Source organism: Physcomitrium patens, chromosome 10 (genome assembly GCF_059467195.1).
Source record: "Physcomitrium patens ecotype Gransden chromosome 10, ASM5946719v1, whole genome shotgun sequence".
NCBI classification, from domain to species: domain Eukaryota; kingdom Viridiplantae; phylum Streptophyta; class Bryopsida; order Funariales; family Funariaceae; genus Physcomitrium; species Physcomitrium patens.
In genome coordinates this window covers 9179684-9201102 of record NC_143419.1, presented here as the reverse complement: position 1 = coordinate 9201102, position 21419 = coordinate 9179684, and the positions used below count along the sequence as shown (strand labels likewise).

Below are 21419 nucleotides of genomic sequence, written 5' to 3'. Positions count from 1 at the left end.
ATGACTTGATTAAAAGTTGATATGTATGAATAATTTTATAAATAATAAATCATATAAAATAAATAACCAATATTTATAGTTTAAAATATATTATAAGCTAATTCCACAAGATTTCGAATTTAGCATTCTAATTTACTATTTTAGTAATATTCTATAATTTTTCTAAATACTATTGTATGCCATAATCAACCAAAAATTACAGACAAGTTTTAGAGATGAATTCTCTTTTTAACCAAATGTAAAGTAAAAACTCGTTTTATTAAATGATTCTTAATAAAAAAATTATACTAAATAAAATTATATAGTGTTGTTGAATTCTTTTTAAAAAGTAAGTCTATATATCTATATATATATATATAAGATAAAAATAAAACCCTTTTAAAAAAAGATTTGTAAGTTTCTACAAATCTGCATAAATAAGAATCAATGTTTTAGTAATTCTCATAACATGACCATCAAAAAATAATATTTTATATTGTTTTTTAAAGGTGCACCTTTTACATTAATGAACTGAAGTTTTAAGTGGAAGAAGCCTAATAACTAACTCTTCTAGTTTTACCATGCATAAAGAATGCAAATTGATATCATCAAGTTGGTGGTGCAATTTTAAAGTGAAAAAGTTTAACTTGGTTGAAGTTATAGCAATATTGACTAGAATAAGAGATTCAAAGCCTATTTTATGAGGAAATAGATTTTTTTTTCTTTAGGTATTCAAATAATTTTAGGTTTATGGTTTTTTAAAGACAATGTTTTGATAATGGATGTATTTCTTATAAAAGACAACAATATTATTACTTTTATATATTATATAAATTATCAACAACATGTACTTAGCAAAGCTAAATATATAAAAAAATACAATAATCATAAGTAAGGATTCTTTTGTAAAAGGACTTAATAATATTAAATAAAAAATAATTGTATTGTAAAAAATATTATTAGTTAGTATGCTAGTTTTGAATGTTAAAAGTTTTTACTAATTCCAAAAGAGCTTTTTAAATTGAAATGTATTTTGTATTATATTAGAGTCAAGATACCAAGATTTAGATACAAGTGCAAAATTAACTATTTTATTAAATTAAATATATATATATATATACATATATATATATTCTTATTTTTTTATTTATTTTTTTAAAAAAAATCATTTGTGTAAAATTTGATATTGCTAAAAAAAACATTTAAATCAAATTACTACCTAAAGTATCTACTTAGTAATAAAGAACGGATGGTTGATTGACTAAAGACCAATTACAACAAAGAAACACAATTGGTTCTATTGTTATGTATTTTTTCTTTTTTTCTTGGTCAACATTTTGTTTTAGAGTGGTCAATTTTTGACTTAACCAAAAATTAAGCTTTTACATTTTTTTTGTGACCATCAATATAGGTTTCTATTAGTGAATTAATCTAATTACTGGAGAAAGTACTAAAATCATACAGAAAGTACTTTTCTAAATTTTCAAGTTTATATAACAAAATTCTTTTAATATTCATGTTTATGCAATTCTTTTATCTACATTATATATATATATATATATATATATATTTTTGTTAACAAAAGAATTATTTCTTTTTATCTTAAAAACATCGAAACGGTATGAAATCTAATTTTTTTTTTTAATTGATTGTACCAACTCAATGTGGAACTGCCAATCTTCAAACCTAAACCAAGACATATTTAATTGCTGCATTTAATTTCGACCATGGTGGGAAGCTTGAATGGAATAGATGCAGGAAAGGGGCTCTATCAATCTTAGTTTGGGGTCATGGAAACTTTGACTGTTCGTGAGTCATAAGAAAGAATCATGACAGAATTTGTAAAAAGTGATGCTCAAACAACGGAGGGCAACGATCAAATTGAGTGAAGAGCAACAGAGTTGTATACGCAAAATGACACGATAACGTGAAACTTCTTCATAAATTTCGCAGAGATCTCTTTACTCTTCTATGTACAGACTATACTTAGAATCAGCCTGAAAGGCGCAACGCTTCTGCACAAATTTGTCTTTTATGTATAGAAAATCATATTCAATGTTGAACGCTAGCAGTTCAACATATGTATAGAAATTGGGTTTAGATGTCTCCGTCCCAGAGCTCCTCCACCGTCTTGTATGGACTGGTTTTGTCATTTATCCACATGTCGTCTCCAAGGAGAAGGCGGTGCTGCTCAATTTTGTCGAATTCCTTGAGATCTTCTTCATTGAGTTCGAAGTCGAAGATCTCAATGTTGGACGCAAGCCGATCAGCGTGAGTGCTCTTTGGCAGCACGCTATGACCTTGTTGGATGTTCCATCGGAGAACTATCTGTGATGGAGACCTTTTGTATTTCTCAGCCAATTTCGTGACTGTGGGAAGCTCTAAGACGTTAATTGTTGCGAAGGGACTGTTTGAGGATCCGATTGGAGAGTAAGCCTGCACAATAAGAAAGTACACGCCAAGTTGACAACATCCTCAAGTATGCATGAATCCGTATGCTGCTGTTCAACAATTAGCGAACTCAAGAAACTTAGCGATGCAACGAGCTGTAGAAGAGGTTATGTGCTTACTGTCAAGTGAATGCCCTCGGACTTTAAGTATGGCCACAACTTCTTCTGCTGCCAAAGAGGGTGGCATTCCACCTGGTTCACAGCAGGTCGTACTTTGCATTTAGACAACAAGTCCTTCGTTTTCTCTACAGAGAAGTTACTGATTCCGATAGCCTTCGCTTTCCCCTTCTCGTAGCACTTTTCCATAGCTGCCCATGTCGCCGCGACATTGAGAGGAGCAAAGTCATCTGGACCTGTGCCTTGAGCATCCTTCTTCAAGGCGACCGGCCAATGCATCAGGTACAGATCAAGGTAGCCACATTGCAAACGCTCAATCGACCCGTCCAATGCCGGCTCCACATCCGCAGGGTTGTGGTCAGTGCACCAAAGTTTCGACGTGATCCACAAGTCTTCACGCTTAACAACGCCTTCCTTGAAAAGCTCCTGCAAAGCTTCTCCCACCTCGTCCTCGTTTTTGTAAGCCTTGGCGCAGTCGATGTGGCGGTACCCAACTTTTACAGCTTCCTTGACAGCTTGTTTAACCAAGCCTGGATCCGCCTGCCAGGTTCCTAGCCCAACGGCGGAAATACATGTGCCAGTGTTCAACTTAAGCTTCGGCATAGCCTCCAATGCTTGATTCACCATTCTCGCTGCAATCGCTTTCTCTCACGCAATAAAATCGTTCCTGTAAATTACAGACAAATCGGCGCAAATTCAAACACAACTCAAACACCTCGTAGCTTAAGACATAGCTAGATTGTTGAGAACACAAAATTCAACCAGAACCAAACTGCACATGAACGACTACGACACACCGTCCAATGCAGAGCAACGAAAGAAGAAAGAATCGTCCAGAAAACTACCTTCAGGGCTACAATTGACGACGAATTCCTGTAGCCAAAACCTGCAGTCTCCGTTCCAAACAGCAACGAATGAGACCCTGAGCTTTCAATGGAGATGTGGAGCAATGTTTGCATGAATTTGCTCTGTATGTAGATGATTATTCGCGCTTATGGTTGTGCGAGAAATGGTGTAGAAGAATTGACGTGGAAACACGTGGAAGCCATTAAGGTTGGGTTTGTGCACGAGGCCGAAGCTCGCCATTTGGCGTGGCTATGGCGAGGCCGTGGCACCAATTCTTGGACTGCATGCAGATTTTCGGCGCGGTGATTCCCACCCACTTTGCCGCTTCTCCTCCTCTTCCACAAAACTGCTTCTGTTCTTTCATGCATTAAGTACTATTTTTCTTTGTCCTTAAGCTTGGAATTTCACTTGTCTTTCACATTTTTGAGTGAAGGATTTCTTTTGGTTGCATTCATTTAAAAACTCGAGAGTTTTCCCAACCGATGTTGTTTGTGTTGGGCTCATTTTTTATTTACACCCAATGAATCAAATTGGGAGGTTACAAGATTCACAGCAACGACGACAACAGGCTTGATTTTTTGGAATGTTCTTGGAGAGGTGCATTTCTACCGAGCATTGTTTGCATGTTGCATGAACATAATGTAATATGCCCTAAATAAATAAGTATATATATATATATATATATATACATATATTTATACATGATTTTCATTCTATACATATATATATAAACGCATAGAATACAATTAGAGAAAAGCAGTGGAATTGAGATCGGGAGGATTTTAAAACTGATTGCACTTTATTGAAGGTTTTGAGGGAAGCAATGCAATTGTATTGATAAAAAAACCCAATTCAAGAGAACCTAGTGTAGGGAAGGAATTCAAAAATTAGTATGTTTTTTGGTTTTAGATGGAGTTCTGGAGGTTAGGAAACAAGAACGATATGTAAAATTTTCATGCTCAATTATACAAAATGGATAATTAATGTTTTTGATTTTTATTTATAACCATTACTAATGCGTGTTTATTTATGTTTATCAACAGGTTCACCATAGAAGAATGTGTAGTTGTCTACCCGACATGAAATATTCTATTTGCGTTGAAACATAGAAGTTAGTGGTTTAATGTAAATGTATGAGGGAAATATAAAGAAACATGCTTTTAATAAATTTATTATGATTAGTTACAACTCAATCAAATTTATCAATTTGCACTGTGTTCATACACAATGACTCATTTGTGCCAGTTTAAATACAATGTATACATTACTGTTTCAAAAATAAGTAAGTGTCACCGTTTGGGGACGTTTTTATTCCTTGCAAGGTGGAAAAAAAAGGCTGTGCAAGAAGGTTCATGGTCATCTACACAAATTCACACGCAAGTACTTAATCATCTCTACATCTTGCACTAAGAATGATCCACCGCCAACTGCAACAATCTTCTACTCTACTATTGATGTCTCAGATGGGAATAACACCACAATACTTTGTTGGCTAAACTAACTTGATTTGTGCAGATGACCTGAGTGTTATTGTTCAGCTTTTCTGCCTAGTATGCATCCATTTGTGGCAGATGCGTTTGTTCAAACTCAGAAATTAATATTACATTTATGTGCCATGGTGGCAAGTCAAGGCATCCTTCACCTTGGAGGCAATTCCCTTCTTCTCTTTCTCGTAAAAGGGGAGCTCGCCTGTAATTCTCATCTGCTCAGCTTTGTCATTTAACTCGGCGATTTCACGTTTCTTCAATTCCTCTTGCTCAGCTTTAGACTGTTATTAACAACTTCCATGATCAGAAATTTTGCAAAATGCACCTTCAAATAATACAATACGAATACACTAGCTGATCATGTTAATAAAGAAATGCTCAGCTTTTGACGGGTATTACAGCAACCAAGAAAGAAAGTAAGAAGGAAGTGTAGACCAGACAAATGTTAGTTCTTACCCGCTCGGCTTGAGTATGTGAGTCAGCAATGCCTTTCTCACATTGCTCTGAAGCAAATGCTTTTGTTTTTGCTGCTTCTTCCTTAGCATTTGCGACAATTTTATCGGCTTTCACCTGCAATTTGCACATAAGGAAGCCAAAAGGAAGCACTGCAAATTTACCACTTCAAATCCGGTGTATTACGAAATGTGTCTTCGTGAAGATGAAACATACCTCAGCAGTACGAATGGCCTGCTCAGCCTTGGCTTCCTCACGCTTTTTATGCTCAATAGCTCGTGCTTCATCTTTCATCCTCTTCTGCTCTATCTTTGACTGCAAACCACTCCAAACCACTTCAAAGTCAGCTAGATTTTGCTTTCCTCGCAAAAGGTTCGAATTGAGATAGAGCAGCTTGTCCAGTCTTAAACCGTGAGTTATCAAAGTAGAATCATTTAAATGCATCAATCCAGCACAAACTACATCATTTAAAGCATCATATGAGAAACGTTTAAGATAGGCCGACCTCTGCTGTTGCAGCCCGCGCCTCAGTCTTGCGAATCTCTGACTGCAAGTAGGCATTCACTTCAGCTTCTACCCTCTGCTTGTGAGCATCAGCCATAGCCTCGGCCTTCACATTTCGTGTTCTAGGGGATGTTAAACCTGAACACCACTTCGAGTCAAAACATGACACATCCAATCCTCTTAGATACCTTCAAATAAATAAATAAATAAATAAATAAATAATTACAGGATCTAGATGCATGCCGACGATGAGATGTTCAATTTCACGCACCTCTCCCAAATCCTAAGACATTATAAAACTAAACATTACTAGGGGACCAGAAAAAGCTTCTTTCAAGTAACTGTACGAGGTTTTGCGCGACTCATCCCGAACAACTGACTTCCACCAGAAATTGTGTCTCACTGCCAAGACAACAAATGCATTATCCCTGACTACTTGAAGGAAGACATGGAACATTCCAGTAGATACTCCGACTCCTTTTGCGAGCTTCGTACCCGAGTTTGAATCGAAACTACTCGCCATGGGAGCACCGTCGGGATGATCCGCATCGGGACGAACCATAGACGACATCCTGTCTTTCGAACTTGAAGCACCTCGTACTGATCTCGCTCTCTCCTCCTTTATTGAAAATCAAAATCTTAACTACACTCTTCCAATACGAGCAACAAAATACGACGAAATGTTGAGTGCTTGAATCGTAAGTCCGATAAGCAATCCAACAGCTTCATGCTCTTCACCGAAGCTGGTCCACCGCTCACGTCAAATCTTCCGTCATCCAACGGCTGGATTCGTGCCATGTTGGCTCGCATCTGGGCACAGTAGGCTGCCAGTACTTGAATTTTGCCAAGTGTCATGATCGTAGGGTGCCAAGTGGATATCCACGTCAAATTTCCCCATTGAGGGAGCTTATGTGTCAGGCCATTCAACACGGCTAAATTCAGTAAATGGCTCTAATATCAGTGACGACTTTCATTGATACGATTTTCGTTGCCTCTTCCTCGGTTTGATTTTGTATAGGTCGGTTGTATTCTACGTATAGTTGTACATTTGATGTTATTTCGCAAATTTCTATAACAAATTTAGTCTAACCTTGTACAATTTCTAAGGAAGCTTAGGTATTAGGTATGTGAAAAAGAAGTCTTCTCATTGGCTGAAATCAAAGAAATTGTTCACAAATATATATATATATATATATTAGGATTGGCTTGAATATATATGTGATTCATTTTTATGCTGAGTACCTTAGGTTTTATGTTCAGTAAGGATGAAAATTGTTTTTACATGTGAATACATTTGTATTAACAATGTGATAATGATTTACTTGCATAAAAATACTAGATAAACTTTATTTTTATTTTAGGACAAAACAGAAAAACGAAGGTTCCAAGCATTCATTCATATGAGTTTGTTAAGAACAATGTTTTAGAAGTTGATGTTTTAAATACATTTCATGGCCTTCTTTGCAAAAGTTTGAACCTATAATTTTTAGAAATGTTTTCGGTCGGAATATTAACTTAAAATCTTGGTATTATTTTGATTTTTTCATAATATGTTCAGGGCAAATAATGAGGCAATACACTAACAACTATATATAACTAAAAGAATTTCCAAGACTACTATTCAAGAAATTTTATTACTGTCAAGAAATGTCTGCAAGGGTTTCATTCAAACATTATTAATCAAATTGATTCTGAAGTTGTCATTGTAAATCAATGATCCACGATCCATGTTTTCATTTATGTATTTATTTTTGTACAGTAAAAGTTTTGGAATGTCCATAACACCAAGTATAATGTTTATTATTTATTGTTTTTTTTTGGTTATAAAATTCCTTTTAGCTCAAATATGAAATTCTCATTCCCTTATCCATTAGTGGAAACTTTGAGAAGTTGTCTCATTCAAGGCAATAAAATCTTCGTAGTTAAAGAGAAGATCATCAACATAATCAAGTTCAAACCATATAGTGGCCTCTTTGATTTGCAACTTTTTCTATGAAAAGCATTGGATGATGGGTACATCATTGACACCTAGCATGATAGAGTACATAAATAAATAAATGTATACATATATATATATATATATATATATATGTGTGTGTGTGTGTGTGTGTAGTTATATATATTTGAAAAAATACAATCTATAAAAAGAAGTTATAGAAATCAAATAACGCTCTTTCATATTTATATTTAAAAAATATATATTTTAATTTGTTAACATGTAAAAAAAAAAAAAAAAAAACCATGGTAAGTAATGTATGTCTGTGAATATAATAATAGTAATACTAATAATAACAATTTAAAGAATACAAAGTAATCATATACATCTGGGCCTTTGGGTAATTGTTTTTTGAATTTGAATTAATAAATCTAGTGAGAATTTGTAGAACACAAAATAGTCTTACTGTATCTTAGGAGTAAATACTACTTACCTTGTATGGAAATGGACATTCACAGACGAACCTGTGGCAAGACGTGAAACCTCGACGGAAAGAGGTAGCAGTGGAAAATCGTCGAGAGGGGGGCTGAGAAGACGGAATTAGTGTTTTTTCCGTTATTGCGTTCTTCGTCCTCCGGAGGGTGTCCTTGTCATTCATTGTGGTGTCCAAGCTGTGTGGCCGGAGTTTGAAGCCCTATTTTGCAGTCCTCACCTTCCTCAAGTTTTTTTCTCAAGCCTTCTTCGGATCCATTCTACCGATCCGTTGGTTCTTTAATCGCGAGACCAGCAGCCATCTACGCTTCCACTTCGTCATCATGCAGGCCCCCGTGCTAGTCCTTAGTACGTAGCTCTTCTCTGTATTTCTGTAGGGTTTACGTGGTGTTCGCTTCAGAGGTTTTGGGTTTTGGAGCTGATGATGTTTGGTAGCAGGGTGTACAGCTGAGTTCGCTCTATTGTGTGATGATTTATATATATGGATTCCAATTTTCAGGGTCTACCTAACGTCTTTTTTCTTTTCTTTTTTTCTTTTTCTTACAAATGCTGTATCTGAATCTTCCACGTCGTTGCGTTCTCAGATGAGTCCACAAAGAGAGAAACAGGAGGTCGGGTGCATCATGCGAATATCCAGGCCTCTAAGGTTCACTTCTTTCCTGTTCCACGCATTTTTCTGTAAATGCGCCTCATGGTGTTGCAGGACGCTATACATTATTGTGCAGTTTGTATGAGATTTCGAGCATTGTTAGTAATTTTCGCATGAGAATATGCGATGCAGTTTGCTTGGAGTATACTGTATTATTTTCTTGCCATTCCTGTGAGGATAGATTCGATGCTTTATTCCATCTTATAACTCTCGTTTATGCAAGAATTTCAGTGTTATCAATCCCAAATATATTGGTCGTGTGAATGTTTCTGTGTATCGTTCTTCATTGTCATTTAGAAGTTGACGTGCCGATGTTTGGATTTGAACTTCCCTCATATTTTGCAGGCGGTGGCAGATGTTATTCGAACAACATTAGGGCCCAGGTCTATGCTTAAGATGCTTCTCGATGCCAGTGGAGGTACGCCTTTACTCAAGCCGCAAATAATTATCCTCTACCGTGATTTTCACGTTGACGCTCTCCAGATCTGCACGTTGTGACATTGTCTCTACGTTATTTGTTTTTGTGACGGGGTGTATGCTGAGGGTCTTTGCTAACTTGGCAGGTATTGTACTCACTAATGATGGAAACGCAATCTTACGAGAGCTTGATGTCTCCCATCCTGCTGCAAAGGTTAGTCCTTTCAGTCATGACGATTAGTCCCTGCATCGAATTGCAATGATTGATGTCGTGTTTCGAGTTAACTACGCAATGAGGCTGATTTTGCAATTCGTGATATGTAATATTGACTTTGCTGCACACTTGCAGTCTATGATAGAACTAAGTCGTACGCAAGATGAAGAGGTTGGTGACGGAACGACGTCAGTGATCATTCTAGGTTATTTTCTCTCCTCTAATTTCGAACATTATTCAATCTCATCATGGTAGATGTCGTTTCCATTTTGAATATCTACTTATAATCACTACTCCAGTCTTCTGAAATCTTCTGTCATTCAGCAGTTATCTCTTTTCAGTGGCTTAACACTTTATGAAAGGTCACCCTGTGGTTCTTGACTCGCACATTGAGAAGTTTGTTTTTAAATTTGAGATGAATAGATGCCTAAGTTGTATGGCTCAATTTCTCATGATCACCGAGGCAATTGCCTCGTGTCTACTTCGACATTTCTTTCAAGATCTTTACTTTGAATGAGCTTGGCTTTCTTTCAAGATCTTTACTTTGAATGAACTTGCAGCTGGTGAGATGCTGTACGTTGCCGAGCAGTTTCTTGATAGGCAGTTCCACCCCACCGTTATATGCCGAGGTCAGTACATTAAAATCTTCTATTCGGGGCTTCTCTATTAGTTACTTCCAATATCCAGTATTCTACAGTTGAAGGGAATGAACCTTCAAAACTTATATATTGATTGGGGTTGTGCATTTGCACAGGCTTCGTTTACACTGTTCTGTATTACGCTGGCATATTTGTACAAGGATGGATGTCAGTCACTAGTGAAGTTTTGCAAGTTGTAGGAGATGTGCCGGTCATAAGTGGTCTCTAATTATCGGTTGGCGACTGCTCTAATGTCTACACGTAGCTGTGACTTGCCGTTCTGTCTTTAAACATGCAATGTTTCCTGCGCCCGAGTGCAGCTTATACGAAGGCTTTGGAGGATGCAGTCGCTGCTCTGAAGGAAATTGCTTTTGACATTGATATCACAGATCGTGAGTACTCTTTTGATGTGTGTTATTTTTCTAGTGGTATGATTGTACGGATGATGAATTCAAACAGTTATGACGCCTCAGTGATGTCTATGCTTGTGTCTTTTCGTTCTCGTAATTTATTGAGAGATATCAAGACAACCTCTTTTTATTATCAAGACTTCATCTATTTATTTGTATGTGTTGGTTTCTTGTTGTTCTGTTTTGATAAACATGTAGTGGAGTTGAAAGAAAAATTGTTACTTATCAATTTGTGCAGGTACAATGATGTTGAATATTGTGCGAAGTTGTATCGGCACAAAGTTTACAAGTCGGTTTGGAACTCTTATTGCAGTAAGTCGTCACACCTCTGATTCGTGGTTAACTTCGCATTAGTTCAATCTGATACTGTACCTCTGAGAAAGGTTGTGTTTGTTGTTAACATGTGCATGTGAGTTTTGCGATCCCTTTTTTGTCCCAATGGTGGATATATCGACAGTAAGGGCGGTAGTAAAATTATCTCAACGCATCTCATTGTATATTTGGATGTAATAATGAGTAAAGTTTAAATGCAGGACTTGGCAATTGATTCCGTCGCTACTATATCTGTTGACCTGGGAAATGGTCTTCGAGAAGTTGACATCAAGAAGTATATCAAGGTGGAAAAGATTCCAGGAGGGCAGTTGGAAGATTCAAAAGTGCTTAAGGGAGTCATGTTTAACAAGGATGTGGTTTCTCCTGGAAAAATGCGACGGAAGATTTTAAACCCTCGTATCATACTTCTGGATTCTCCTCTGGAATACAAGAAGGGAGAGAATCAGACTAATGCAGAGATCATGAAAGAGGAGGACTGGTAAAGTGTCGAACTTGATTTGTCGGCTCATTCTCCTGTAATCTAGTGTACAACCCCTTCCACACACCCCCCCCCCCCCGAAGTGCGCGCACACACAGTATCATTTCCCATGATTTTGACTTATGTTGATGCTTGATTCAGGATACCAGTTTCTCTGTTCCTCCTTCAAGTGTTTATTTTTAATCAATAGCTTAAACTCCAAACAATCCATTGCATGACAATCTGTGTTGTAGGATATCTTGACCACTACAAATGTATTCAGAGCTTGTTTGCTGCCTCTTTTTACTTGCAGGGCTACGTTACTGCGAATGGAGGAAGAGTATATTGAGCAGTTGTGTGTTCAGATAATCAAGTTTAAGCCTGACTTGGTGATTACCGAGAAAGGATTGAGTGATCTGGCCTCGCATTATCTTAGCAAGGCAGGTATTAGTGCAATTCGCAGGCTAAGAAAGACTGATAACAACCGTATTGCCCGTGCCTGTGGGGCCACTATTGTAAATCGGCCAGAGGAACTTCAAGAGAGTGATGTTGGTACGCGTTGTGGCTTGTTTGAGGTCAAAAAAATTGGAGACGAGTACTTCACTTTTATTGTCCAGTGCAACGAGCCGAAAGCTTGCACAGTCTTGTTGAGAGGTCCCAGCAAGGATCTTTTAAACGAAGTGGAACGCAACTTAGCGGTGAGATGAATTTTTATTGCCATTGCTGTCCGTGGTTGTTTGTATTGTTCTTGTTGAGCAGTATGTCTGGATGGTTTTTCATTGTCCTTCTCTTAAAGATGAATACCATGTTTGTGAAGATGTATAATTCTGATCTGGTTTTGAGTCGACATGACAGGATGCCATGGGGGTAGCTCGCAACGTTATTAAGGACGCAAAATTGGTCCCAGGTGGAGGAGCCTCAGAAATGGCTGTTTCAGCTATATTGAAGAAAAATAGTATGTCGATTGAAGGCGTTGAACAGGTCAGTCATTGTATATAAAGCATTTGGATTGGAGTTTTTGTTTTGATGTAGTTGAAGCAGAGTACAAAATTTCTTGGATGTTTATTTTTGAAGGTAATCTTCAACTTTTAATTTAAAAAGAGTGTTGTTATTGACCCCCTGGAAAAAAATGGTCTGTTCCGTGATATATTCTGTTGAGGGACCTGTTGAAAGTATTGTCTTATATTTCCAAGAGTCCTGAGGTATTCTGGTTCTGTTATCCGTATTGTTGGTGGCAGTGGCCATACAGAGCAGTGGCGCAAGCCCTTGAAGTTATTCCTCGAACTCTAGCTCAAAACTGTGGTGTGAATGTGATACGGACCATGACTGCCCTTCAAGCGAAGGTTTGCTCTCTGTTTTCAACCTGTCAATTCCTCCAGCTTCATTTTATGTTGGTTACCTTTATATCCTTTTGTTTCAAGCTTTTCTTAACGTGGTAGTAGAGACCAAGTTTTAATTTTTTTACCTAGTTAAGATGTTTGCCATTGGTTCCGAAGTTATTTGAAGTCTTGCACATGTTGTCTTTACCGTCAGTAATCATTGAATGACGTGTTCATGTTTATTTGCAGCATGCCAATGCTGAGAATCCTATGTTTGGTATTGATGGCAACACTGGAGAATTAACGGACATGAAAGAACTCGGGGTGATTATTCTTCCTCGGAATATTTTCTGTCTTTCCTTCGTTATGTAGATCGAAATTTTAGTTTCAGAGTCAATTTGTCGTTGCGTGTATTTCATTTGTATTGTTTCAGTTTCTTAGTCAGTTTATTGGTTATGAATAAGCAGGTGTGGGACTCGTTTGGAGTCAAGTTACAGACTTTCAAAACAGCGATAGAAGCTGCCTGCATGCTTTTAAGAATAGATGACATTGTAAGTGGTATTAAGAAGAAACAAGCCCCAGGCGCTGCACCCAAGCAGCCTATGACATCGACCGGGGAAGATGTTGATAGTGAGCAAATGATTCCGGAGTAGTTTTACGTAGAGTGAAATGAATGTTAAAAATCCCTTATGGATCAGCACTACCTATATATTTATTGCTGCTGTCTGCCCAAATTTCTATGTGTTGGGGGATACCGACTTAGAGGTGGAATGCTGGTTACTTGAGTGACTTTAGGGCCTGCTTTAAACATCCTAGTTTTGAACTAGGAGGGAAGATGGATGAGGACCTTGCCAGTAGTGAATAGGTCTTCTGCTGCCGTCAGCATCAGGGGTTAGCTTGCATTCTTTGTCAGGGAGCTGAGTCAAATTTTGAAGTTCGGTATCGAAGTTGTTCCAATTAAGTTTAATGGGAAATAAACTATAGGATATGATTCACAGTATGGTAATTGTATTGGTACAAGCCATAGTGGCTCTCTAGGTGGTTACTAACAAGTGGACCAGCAATGGTTTATCCTTGGGCGACAAGCCTTATTCATAGGCTTTTTCACATTTGAAAGCGCGGATTGGAGTTTGATCCTAGGGGTGGTTTATGGATGAGGATAAGACGAACAGTATTCGACGAACTCAACCACTGAGAGGCCTTGGTAGTGTCTTTGCTGGTGCTTATCTCTAATTTGTCGATTTTGGCTTTCAGAGATTTGATGCAGTTTGATCTTGTGAACCTGTGCGTGACCTTGTTGACGTTGTCGTCAACAATGATGTTAATATACTTCATTCCTAGAGCCGGCCATTGGGCTGAGTTTCCCTTACTTTGCAATAAGTCGGGAGTTCATCTCGTTCCATGACTAACTGCTTCTAACAATGATTCTATTGCATGCTCAGGGACTTGGCGCGTGCATAGACTGCTGTACGAGACTATGCCTCTTAACGGGAGCGTTGAATTCGAGCAAAGCTTTTGTTCTGGGAGCTCTGCCTCTTCAGCCCCGGATGTGTCATGAGTCTAGATGGGGTGCTTGAAGCAGGTCTGCTTTTTTAATTTTCACAAGGTACACTCGATCTAATTCAAAGCTGGTTGCAAGGGTGTTCACTGTAGCTTATTCGACACCTGTCTTAGACATTATCTTAATAGATCCATCCACACCTATGTCATGTGATACCTTGTGCTGTGTGTCCTGTCATTGCTCCCGGAGTACTGACATAGTCACTTGTGTGATCTGATTCTTCCATCCACCTAGGATACAGGTGGCACTGGATGGGGCCTGTCTTGTGGGTGTCGTACATTGTTACTTATATTATGGAGGTTCAAATAATTTATTTACATGGTTCTTGTTATGCCCCACACGACTTGTCCTCTGAAATGCCTTCAATCCTCATTATTTGTGCCAAGTGGATGAAGACTCAGCATAATGACTATATATGTGGTTTGCTGTGCAACACTTGCTGCGAGGTGTCTTGCTGATGCATTTCCTTGTTATCTACTGCTAGAACAGTGCTCTTACCTCAAGATCAAATGTTCCATTTGCTTCTCTACACCTAGGGCTCTTCTAACAAAGCTGCAGGACCCTCTCCCCTGTTTCACTACTGAGGCAAATCTTCCACGGTATTTTATCTTATATCAAATTAATTATATACTCTCACACACACACACACACACACACATATATATATATATATACATGGGTATTTGCCCACTGTCTTTATTCTGGTAATCCTGTGCAGCAAGGGTGAGTTGGCAGCCTCTATTTCATCACCACAGTTACAAAAGTGGGACAAATCACTAATTAGTCAGCTGATCAATCAGTTGTGTTATTCTTTTGGGAACTCATGTATGGATGGTGGGTTCTGAAGATACGTTAACAATATTTTTCTCACCTTGAGAGTTGATTTCGATCTTGATTGTCCAAGATCAGGAAATGCAGTAAACCAAAGAAGTAAACAGAATCCTTAAGCGCTCATTGACGTTGAGAAAGTATCACTTATGGGACTTGATGGGAACTCATTAACACTAATTAAATTCTAAAAAATGAGAGACAACTTTTGTTGTGCAGCCATTTTTCAATTGAGATGGATGGGGGGACCTTTGGGATCTTGAGTTGGTTGCTGTGTGGGCAATTTGTTCAACCCTATCTAAAGCAACATGAAATCATTAACTTTTCATACATTTGCAACAATTTAAAAAAAGATCAATCTCGAGTTATTATTTTTATAATGATGTAGTACTCATGCCACCAATCATGGTGCCACAATCTCGAAGTCTAAGCTTGTACACGTTTAGTTGACATCACCATGAAGCACCTTGACCATTTTCTGTAAAGAGGGTGGGTTCTTGCACTTGAATAAGGAGAATAATTGTTACAATAATAGCATTTTAATAAGGTGGTTAATTTATGTGTATATTTTGATTGATTGCAGATAAGAACATGTGGAACCATCAGGCTTAATAATGATAAAAACTAACAAACCTCCAACAACTGCAACAGATGGGTGGATGAATAGACAGATAAAGTTACTATATGATTTTCAATCCATTGGTGCACAGCAGCTAGTGATTCTGTTGGGATTGAAGCCCAACTTGCACCTAAAAAATAATACAATCATATGTTTTGTTTAATTGTTTTTTTATTTTTATTTATTTTTTTATTTTTTTATGAAGAATGTTCTAAGTTAATTCATCTAAAATTCATCTAGAATGGCTCTTCATGGATAGTTCAACTTTTGCAATTAACTGAAGATTAACTTCTTTTTTTTGGCAATTGAGCAATTAACCAATTTGGATAATAAAAATGAAAAATGTCACGTAGGCTAAGTTTAGGTGATGACTTGCCACAAATTAATAAAAAATTACACTTGTGTCATTACAGCGTCAACTTCTTGCAAAAGATTGTCTGAAATTTTAATGAAAAGTATCATGCCATGAAACTGTTCCAGAAAACTGCACAAAAAAATAAAATAAATTAAGGAATGCTATTTTTGAAACTAATGATTTTTTTTGTTTTACATCAGTTTTTCTTTATATATATATATATATATATATATATATATAAACAGATATATGTTTCGTTACTTTGTTTTATTTTACTTTTTCTTTTCACTATTATTACAGGATAATTATTAGAGGATATCTATTAAGTTATTGTAATAAAACTTTCAATATTGAAATTTACACCACTGGATAGGGGGAGATAATTTCCTTACAAAATGAATGAGTTTTAGCCAGTTTCTGTGTAGCAAGTGTTGTTTGATTTTGTTATTGTTATTTTTAATGGTTTATCATTCATCATATTCTTTAACCACCATGTGAAGAATACACTGGAATGTACGATCCTAGACATGGATCAGTACACAAGTTTTTTGTCACTATTTATTAATCTGTTTCAATCAATCATTCAATCGGTGCCCTACAATTTGTTCTAACAGATCTTACGTCTTGGTTTAGATTCTTTTCTTGCTGCCAATTGGTATTGTACACAGCTATTACTTTCAAGCATAAAATCCACTTGTTTACAATTATGTGATTATGTGTATTCACATACATCTGTGTGTGTGTGTGGAGAAAGAGTTTCAGGGCAGGTTCCTTCCTCCGAAAGAGGATAGAAAGGAAGAAGGGAGAAAAGGAATAGAAGAGCACTTTTGTATGATGTCTAGTCTACTTGCTATGGAAACAATAGCCGTGGTTAGAACCAGCAAGTGCCAACTAGAACGTGTCTCACAAAGCCACCGCTCATGAAATCGGATCAGTCAATCAGTCTGTGAAAGCTGCGGGAGCACCGAAAGGGGCTGCGATGTAATCTGGTCTAGATCGCCTTACCAGTACCACTCCAGTCTAGTTCAGCAATTCTCGCTCAGATCTGCCTGAGATTCTTGCTAGGGCAGCAAAAATGGCCCCGTGTGGTCCATTTCACCACCCTCCGGCGTGGGAAATCTCTAGTTGATGTACCCCTCAGCGGCATTTTCAATGCTAGTTTTTAACACTGGGAATGTACCTCCCACTTGTGAATGGCGATGCAAGCGCCACGAGGAGCTTGCAGAGCAGCATTAATACATACAACCGAACTGTACTGGACCATGTGAAGAGCCTCCGTGTTGAGCTGTGGAGTTCCTTGTCCTCTCAAGGCTCTGCCACTTTAAGCCCATTTCACACACTCTCCTGTGCGAAGTACCACATCTGACTTGGAAGGGGAGAGAAGGGAAAGCGTAGGAAGGGTACTAGCATTTGTTTGGATTTTGGAACTTAAACGCAAACAATGTGAAACCTAACACAACGTTAAACCCTTAGCACAGCAATCCAGAGGCACTGGTGGGCGCCTCTTGACCGGAACGATTACGCGTTGATTTCCGTCCAGGACCAGGGTCCTCATCCCGCAAGCTCGCGCTAAGATTTCCAGCGTCAGAGGATTCTCAACCTACGAGCAGACAGACTGTCGACGCAGTTGTAAGTAGAATCCAAGCAGCCTTTCTTCACCTGCTGGGGAAGAGACCCTACTTGAGACGATTGTGGGTCCTGGAGGAGTAACGCTTTCCTTCCGACGGGGTTTCCTTTGTGCATGTTGGACTTGAGATTCTTCACTCTCTTGCGGCATGGTTTGAAAATGGAGTGCCATGATGTTAGGTTTAGCCTGCTGTAGATTCTGTGGTTAGTGATTCCAGTTCATCCGTAGTGGTCACCCTCATGCCATGGGTCCTGCTGGGAGAATCATACAACAGTTAGGATAATAGTTATCGGCAAGGTTATATTTCTGTATTCATGTGCAAAAACTGAAGTAAATATTTCTCATCCACCCTTTTGGGTTATATCTCTTTGCCATCGGTTCAAGCATGTTTTCAAGTTGGACTTTATCCGGGGTCAATGTGACGAAATACACGCCAACAAGTTTTTTAATACATGCACATAAATCTGCATAATTTGATGAATTGTGAGAAAATGATCACGTAGAGGATCAGCTTGGGTGATCAGAACCACCATACATGTCAGATTTTATTCATCTACAAGATCAACGGAGCTCAACCATGAGAGTGTGAGGGGTGGATATAGGTTTTAAAGGGGATTTTGCAAATTATTAAGGAACTTTCTTAAACAAGACCATATCTCATTTAGAGTTCTCAAACGTGAATCATGTGTGAATGCAGATGTTGACTCTGCCCGAAACTCCGCCACCCCTACCCGGCTTCCCTTCACCACGTTTGGTGTAAAACATTGTGAGAACAGCGGCTCTACCATTTTCACGACCTCAAAGACTACAGTGCGCTGGGGTGAAAGCGACAATTTAACTCGGAAATCGTAATCTGCACGAAACGATGACGATCTCGATCAGATGTGCCTCCTTCGCCGCATGCTTCTTAGCGCCTACCGTGCCCAAATCCACATCGACGTAACGCTTATTTTTCTTTCTTTCTTTCGCACAGCACAGTACGCAGCAAGGATGGGAGGCGGCAGCATCGAGACTAATGACTACTACTGATACCATACATGGAGAGGAAGATTCGGCATGGATCGAGTTCTTCCCCACCCCCACCGTCTGAATCGCGTCATCTGGTCCGGCAGGACGCCCACCGAATATGGACGGTCACGCGCCAGTCGCCTCTGACACCTCAAAGTCCAGGCTCCGGTGGGGGTGAGATCGGCGGTGAGATGGCCCACAAACATAGCAGCAGCAGCAGCAGCGGAGGAGTGTTGGGGTCCTGACCTCCTCCCCATGTCAGTGAGGAAGCGCGGCCACTCGCATTCGCACCACCGAAGTCGCGCCCCCGAGCCTTTGTTCTGTTCGCCGCGCTGGGCCTTCTTCGCCACCATCGCCTCCATGCCCCGGATCCACGCCTGTCGTCGTTCCGCCGTCAGACCGCCATCGCCGTCGCCGTCGCCGTTCATCCTCGCCACCACCAATACGTCTTTTTATGTTGCCGGCGTCGTGTCCATGGATTTTACTTCTGTATATTGCAATCATTATGACTTCGTTTTTGTTGATTTTATAAGAAATAAATAATAAAATAATAAATTATTTTTTAAGCTTTTAGGGTTTATTAATTTGATAATTTAATCATTCTCTTTTAAACACAAATATGCTAAATTAGTAATTTTAAATATATGCATTTTTTTTCTTCAAAATAAAAATATTCTTATTTGGCTTGGTAAGTTCTTACATAGAAAATAATTTCTTTGGAATGATAGATATGAAGGAATCAACAAAGATTGGTTATCTAATAAGCATGATTTAAATATTAAATTATAGAATATAAAATTCATAATATGAATGATTGAATCAGAATTTTTAATAAATAATAAACACTCTTAAAAAAATAAAGCACATTTGTTTATAAGTTAAAGTAAAGAAATCAAATATGGTTCAGGTTTGAATAAAAGTCTAAATAAGAGATAAGAAAAACATGTAAAAATACTGTTAATATTTTCTCTGAACAAAAATAACAATACTACAATTTTTTTAAATAAAAAAATATTTGAGAAAAGTGACACTATTACATTCTTTTGAATCGTTATCATAATTTACACATTGTTACTTTTATTTTAGTAATTTGATGTAGCAAATAAAATGAAACTTGAAACTTGGAAAATAAAACATAATAGAACTTCAATGGTTGCTTTGTCCAATACTAAATTTATTTTGAATGAATTCACTACTTTACTTTGTACTTCTCCAACAACTTCAGCTTCAGTGATATGTGCTTATCAATTGAAAGCTGATGCAAAGAAAAATTCATCAGCAATAAAACACACTACAGTGAATGAAAAATTTGAAATCAATTTAAAGAATTAAGCTAATGAGAAAAGAGAAACACAAAGACAAACAAACAAGCAAACAAGCAGACACACAAAGCAAAAAAGCAAAAACACAAGCAAACAAGCATAGAACCAAACAATCATAGACACACAAAGCACAAATACAACTAACTATTCTCATACTTCTGCGCTAAGAAGTTTGGGTCTCATAAGATGGCTCTTCATCTTATCTAAGAGCCGCCATGGTGGATCCAAGCCAACCCTAAATCAAGACAATTCCACACAAGAAGAAGCAGAAGGCACAAGAAGAAACTCACCCTTTTGGGTGGGTCCTGTAAATGCCACATGATGCAAAGATGTGGGCCAAACTCTGAAGCAAAACCCCACATTATCCTATCCAGATGGCAAGTTCCATCCCTGTATTGTCCATGTCAGCATAGCCAATGTTTCAAGTCCACTTCCATGTCTTGGGAATGGACCCATATCCCACTCTCCGATATGCATCCACATTTTTCCAAGCCTTCTCTTCTGTGAGGTGTGACCCAAGCCCAACAAGGTCATCAAAGATATGGTCAAAATGGCACACATGCTTGTTTCCACACCAAAAATAAATAAGTCATCTGTGTGAGTGTGGGGGCCCATTCCACATAAGCACCTGCTTATGACAAAGATTTAGTCTAATATATTCATTCGTTCTTTCATTCCTAAGATCACAACATTTATGTTTGTCTTTTCTAAGACTTTAAATCGGAACTTTGAGTTGTGACCTAAATGTGGAGAGAGATGGCCCCTCCAGAAAGCCAAGGTTCTTCTTTCCCCTTCAGAGCCTTCCAAAGGATAAGCTCTACCATGGTAGGGTGCTCTTGGGTCAAGACAAAATGGTGCTGACTGTGGTGGAATAGGGATGAGAAGGGGGACCTTGTCAAGTTATGAATTTGCTTATTTGTGGGGTATGTTGCAAAAGGATGGGGCTCCCCTGGTCATTGATAAGAGGTGTATCTCCATCCCATATCCATTGTTCATGATTTTTAAGGGGCCCCAATTGAGCCCACTTTACTTATTTGTGTGATTAAGGTGGGGCATAGTTAGGGGAAAGTGTGCATGGGCTTGGGCTTAGACACAACACTTTTTGGAGGACACATAAAATAAGTTACATCTAGTTTTGTTATTAAGAGTAATAACTTATAATTTGTTAAATACAAACATATGAATTTAATTAAACTGAAGGAAAGAATTTTAACAAGCATAAAATTTATTTGTAATCATGAAGTATTGCATGTATAATGATAATATAGATAATGGCAATAATATGTATTTATTTATTGAAAGTTTTAATATTTCTGTAAACTGATATTATGAGATGTATATAAAATATATATTTTTTCTCTTGTTGAGTAAAACAAGTATTATTTATGTTAATTATTC

The 21419-nt window shown here is 37.9% G+C and overlaps 4 protein-coding genes and 1 long non-coding RNA gene across 6 annotated transcripts; 2 read left to right on the top strand and 3 right to left on the bottom strand.

The window, feature by feature from the left end:
• Positions 1–1894: 1894 nt before the first annotated feature.
• On the bottom strand, positions 1895–3532 carry LOC112287463 (NADPH-dependent aldo-keto reductase, chloroplastic). Its single transcript, XM_024530468.3, has 3 exons — positions 3392–3532; positions 2550–3213; positions 1895–2415 (listed from the first exon to the last, which is right to left on the bottom strand). The coding sequence occupies exons 2-3, from the start codon at positions 3171–3173 to the stop codon at positions 2077–2079; spliced, it is 963 nt and encodes a 320-aa protein (XP_024386236.1). The 5' UTR covers positions 3174–3213; positions 3392–3532; the 3' UTR covers positions 1895–2076.
• A 1130-nt stretch (positions 3533–4662) lies between these two features.
• On the bottom strand, positions 4663–6551 carry LOC112287488 (uncharacterized). 2 transcript variants are annotated; one of them, XM_024530518.3, is made up of 5 exons: positions 6332–6551; positions 5838–5984; positions 5549–5647; positions 5336–5449; positions 4663–5160 (listed from the first exon to the last, which is right to left on the bottom strand). In XM_024530518.3, the coding sequence occupies exons 1-5, from the start codon at positions 6383–6385 to the stop codon at positions 4999–5001; spliced, it is 576 nt and encodes a 191-aa protein (XP_024386286.1). In that variant the 5' UTR covers positions 6386–6551; the 3' UTR covers positions 4663–4998. The 2 variants fall into 2 exon arrangements, with proteins under 2 accessions (XP_024386286.1, XP_024386284.1); XM_024530516.3 differs by having other exon boundaries at positions 5838–5974.
• Positions 6552–8446: 1895 nt separating this feature from the next.
• LOC112287892 (T-complex protein 1 subunit gamma) lies at positions 8447–13701 on the top strand. Its single transcript, XM_024531493.3, has 14 exons — positions 8447–8612; positions 8849–8910; positions 9259–9331; positions 9477–9544; positions 9680–9749; positions 10105–10173; positions 10503–10574; positions 10831–10904; positions 11126–11403; positions 11696–12080; positions 12238–12363; positions 12621–12725; positions 12951–13025; positions 13169–13701. Exons 1-14 carry the CDS (start codon positions 8588–8590, stop codon positions 13352–13354), a joined length of 1668 nt encoding a protein of 555 aa, XP_024387261.1. The 5' UTR covers positions 8447–8587; the 3' UTR covers positions 13355–13701.
• Positions 13702–13763: 62 nt separating this feature from the next.
• LOC141045864 (uncharacterized) lies at positions 13764–14600 on the top strand. Its single transcript, XR_012218392.2, has 2 exons — positions 13764–13905; positions 14144–14600. It is a non-coding gene; the product is annotated as an uncharacterized LOC141045864 (long non-coding RNA).
• A 3690-nt stretch (positions 14601–18290) lies between these two features.
• LOC141045829 (uncharacterized) lies at positions 18291–20489 on the bottom strand. Its single transcript, XM_073536594.2, has 2 exons — positions 20312–20489; positions 18291–19186 (listed from the first exon to the last, which is right to left on the bottom strand). The coding sequence occupies exon 2, from the start codon at positions 19125–19127 to the stop codon at positions 18714–18716; it is 414 nt and encodes a 137-aa protein (XP_073392695.1). The 5' UTR covers positions 19128–19186; positions 20312–20489; the 3' UTR covers positions 18291–18713.
• Positions 20490–21419: the final 930 nt, after the last annotated feature.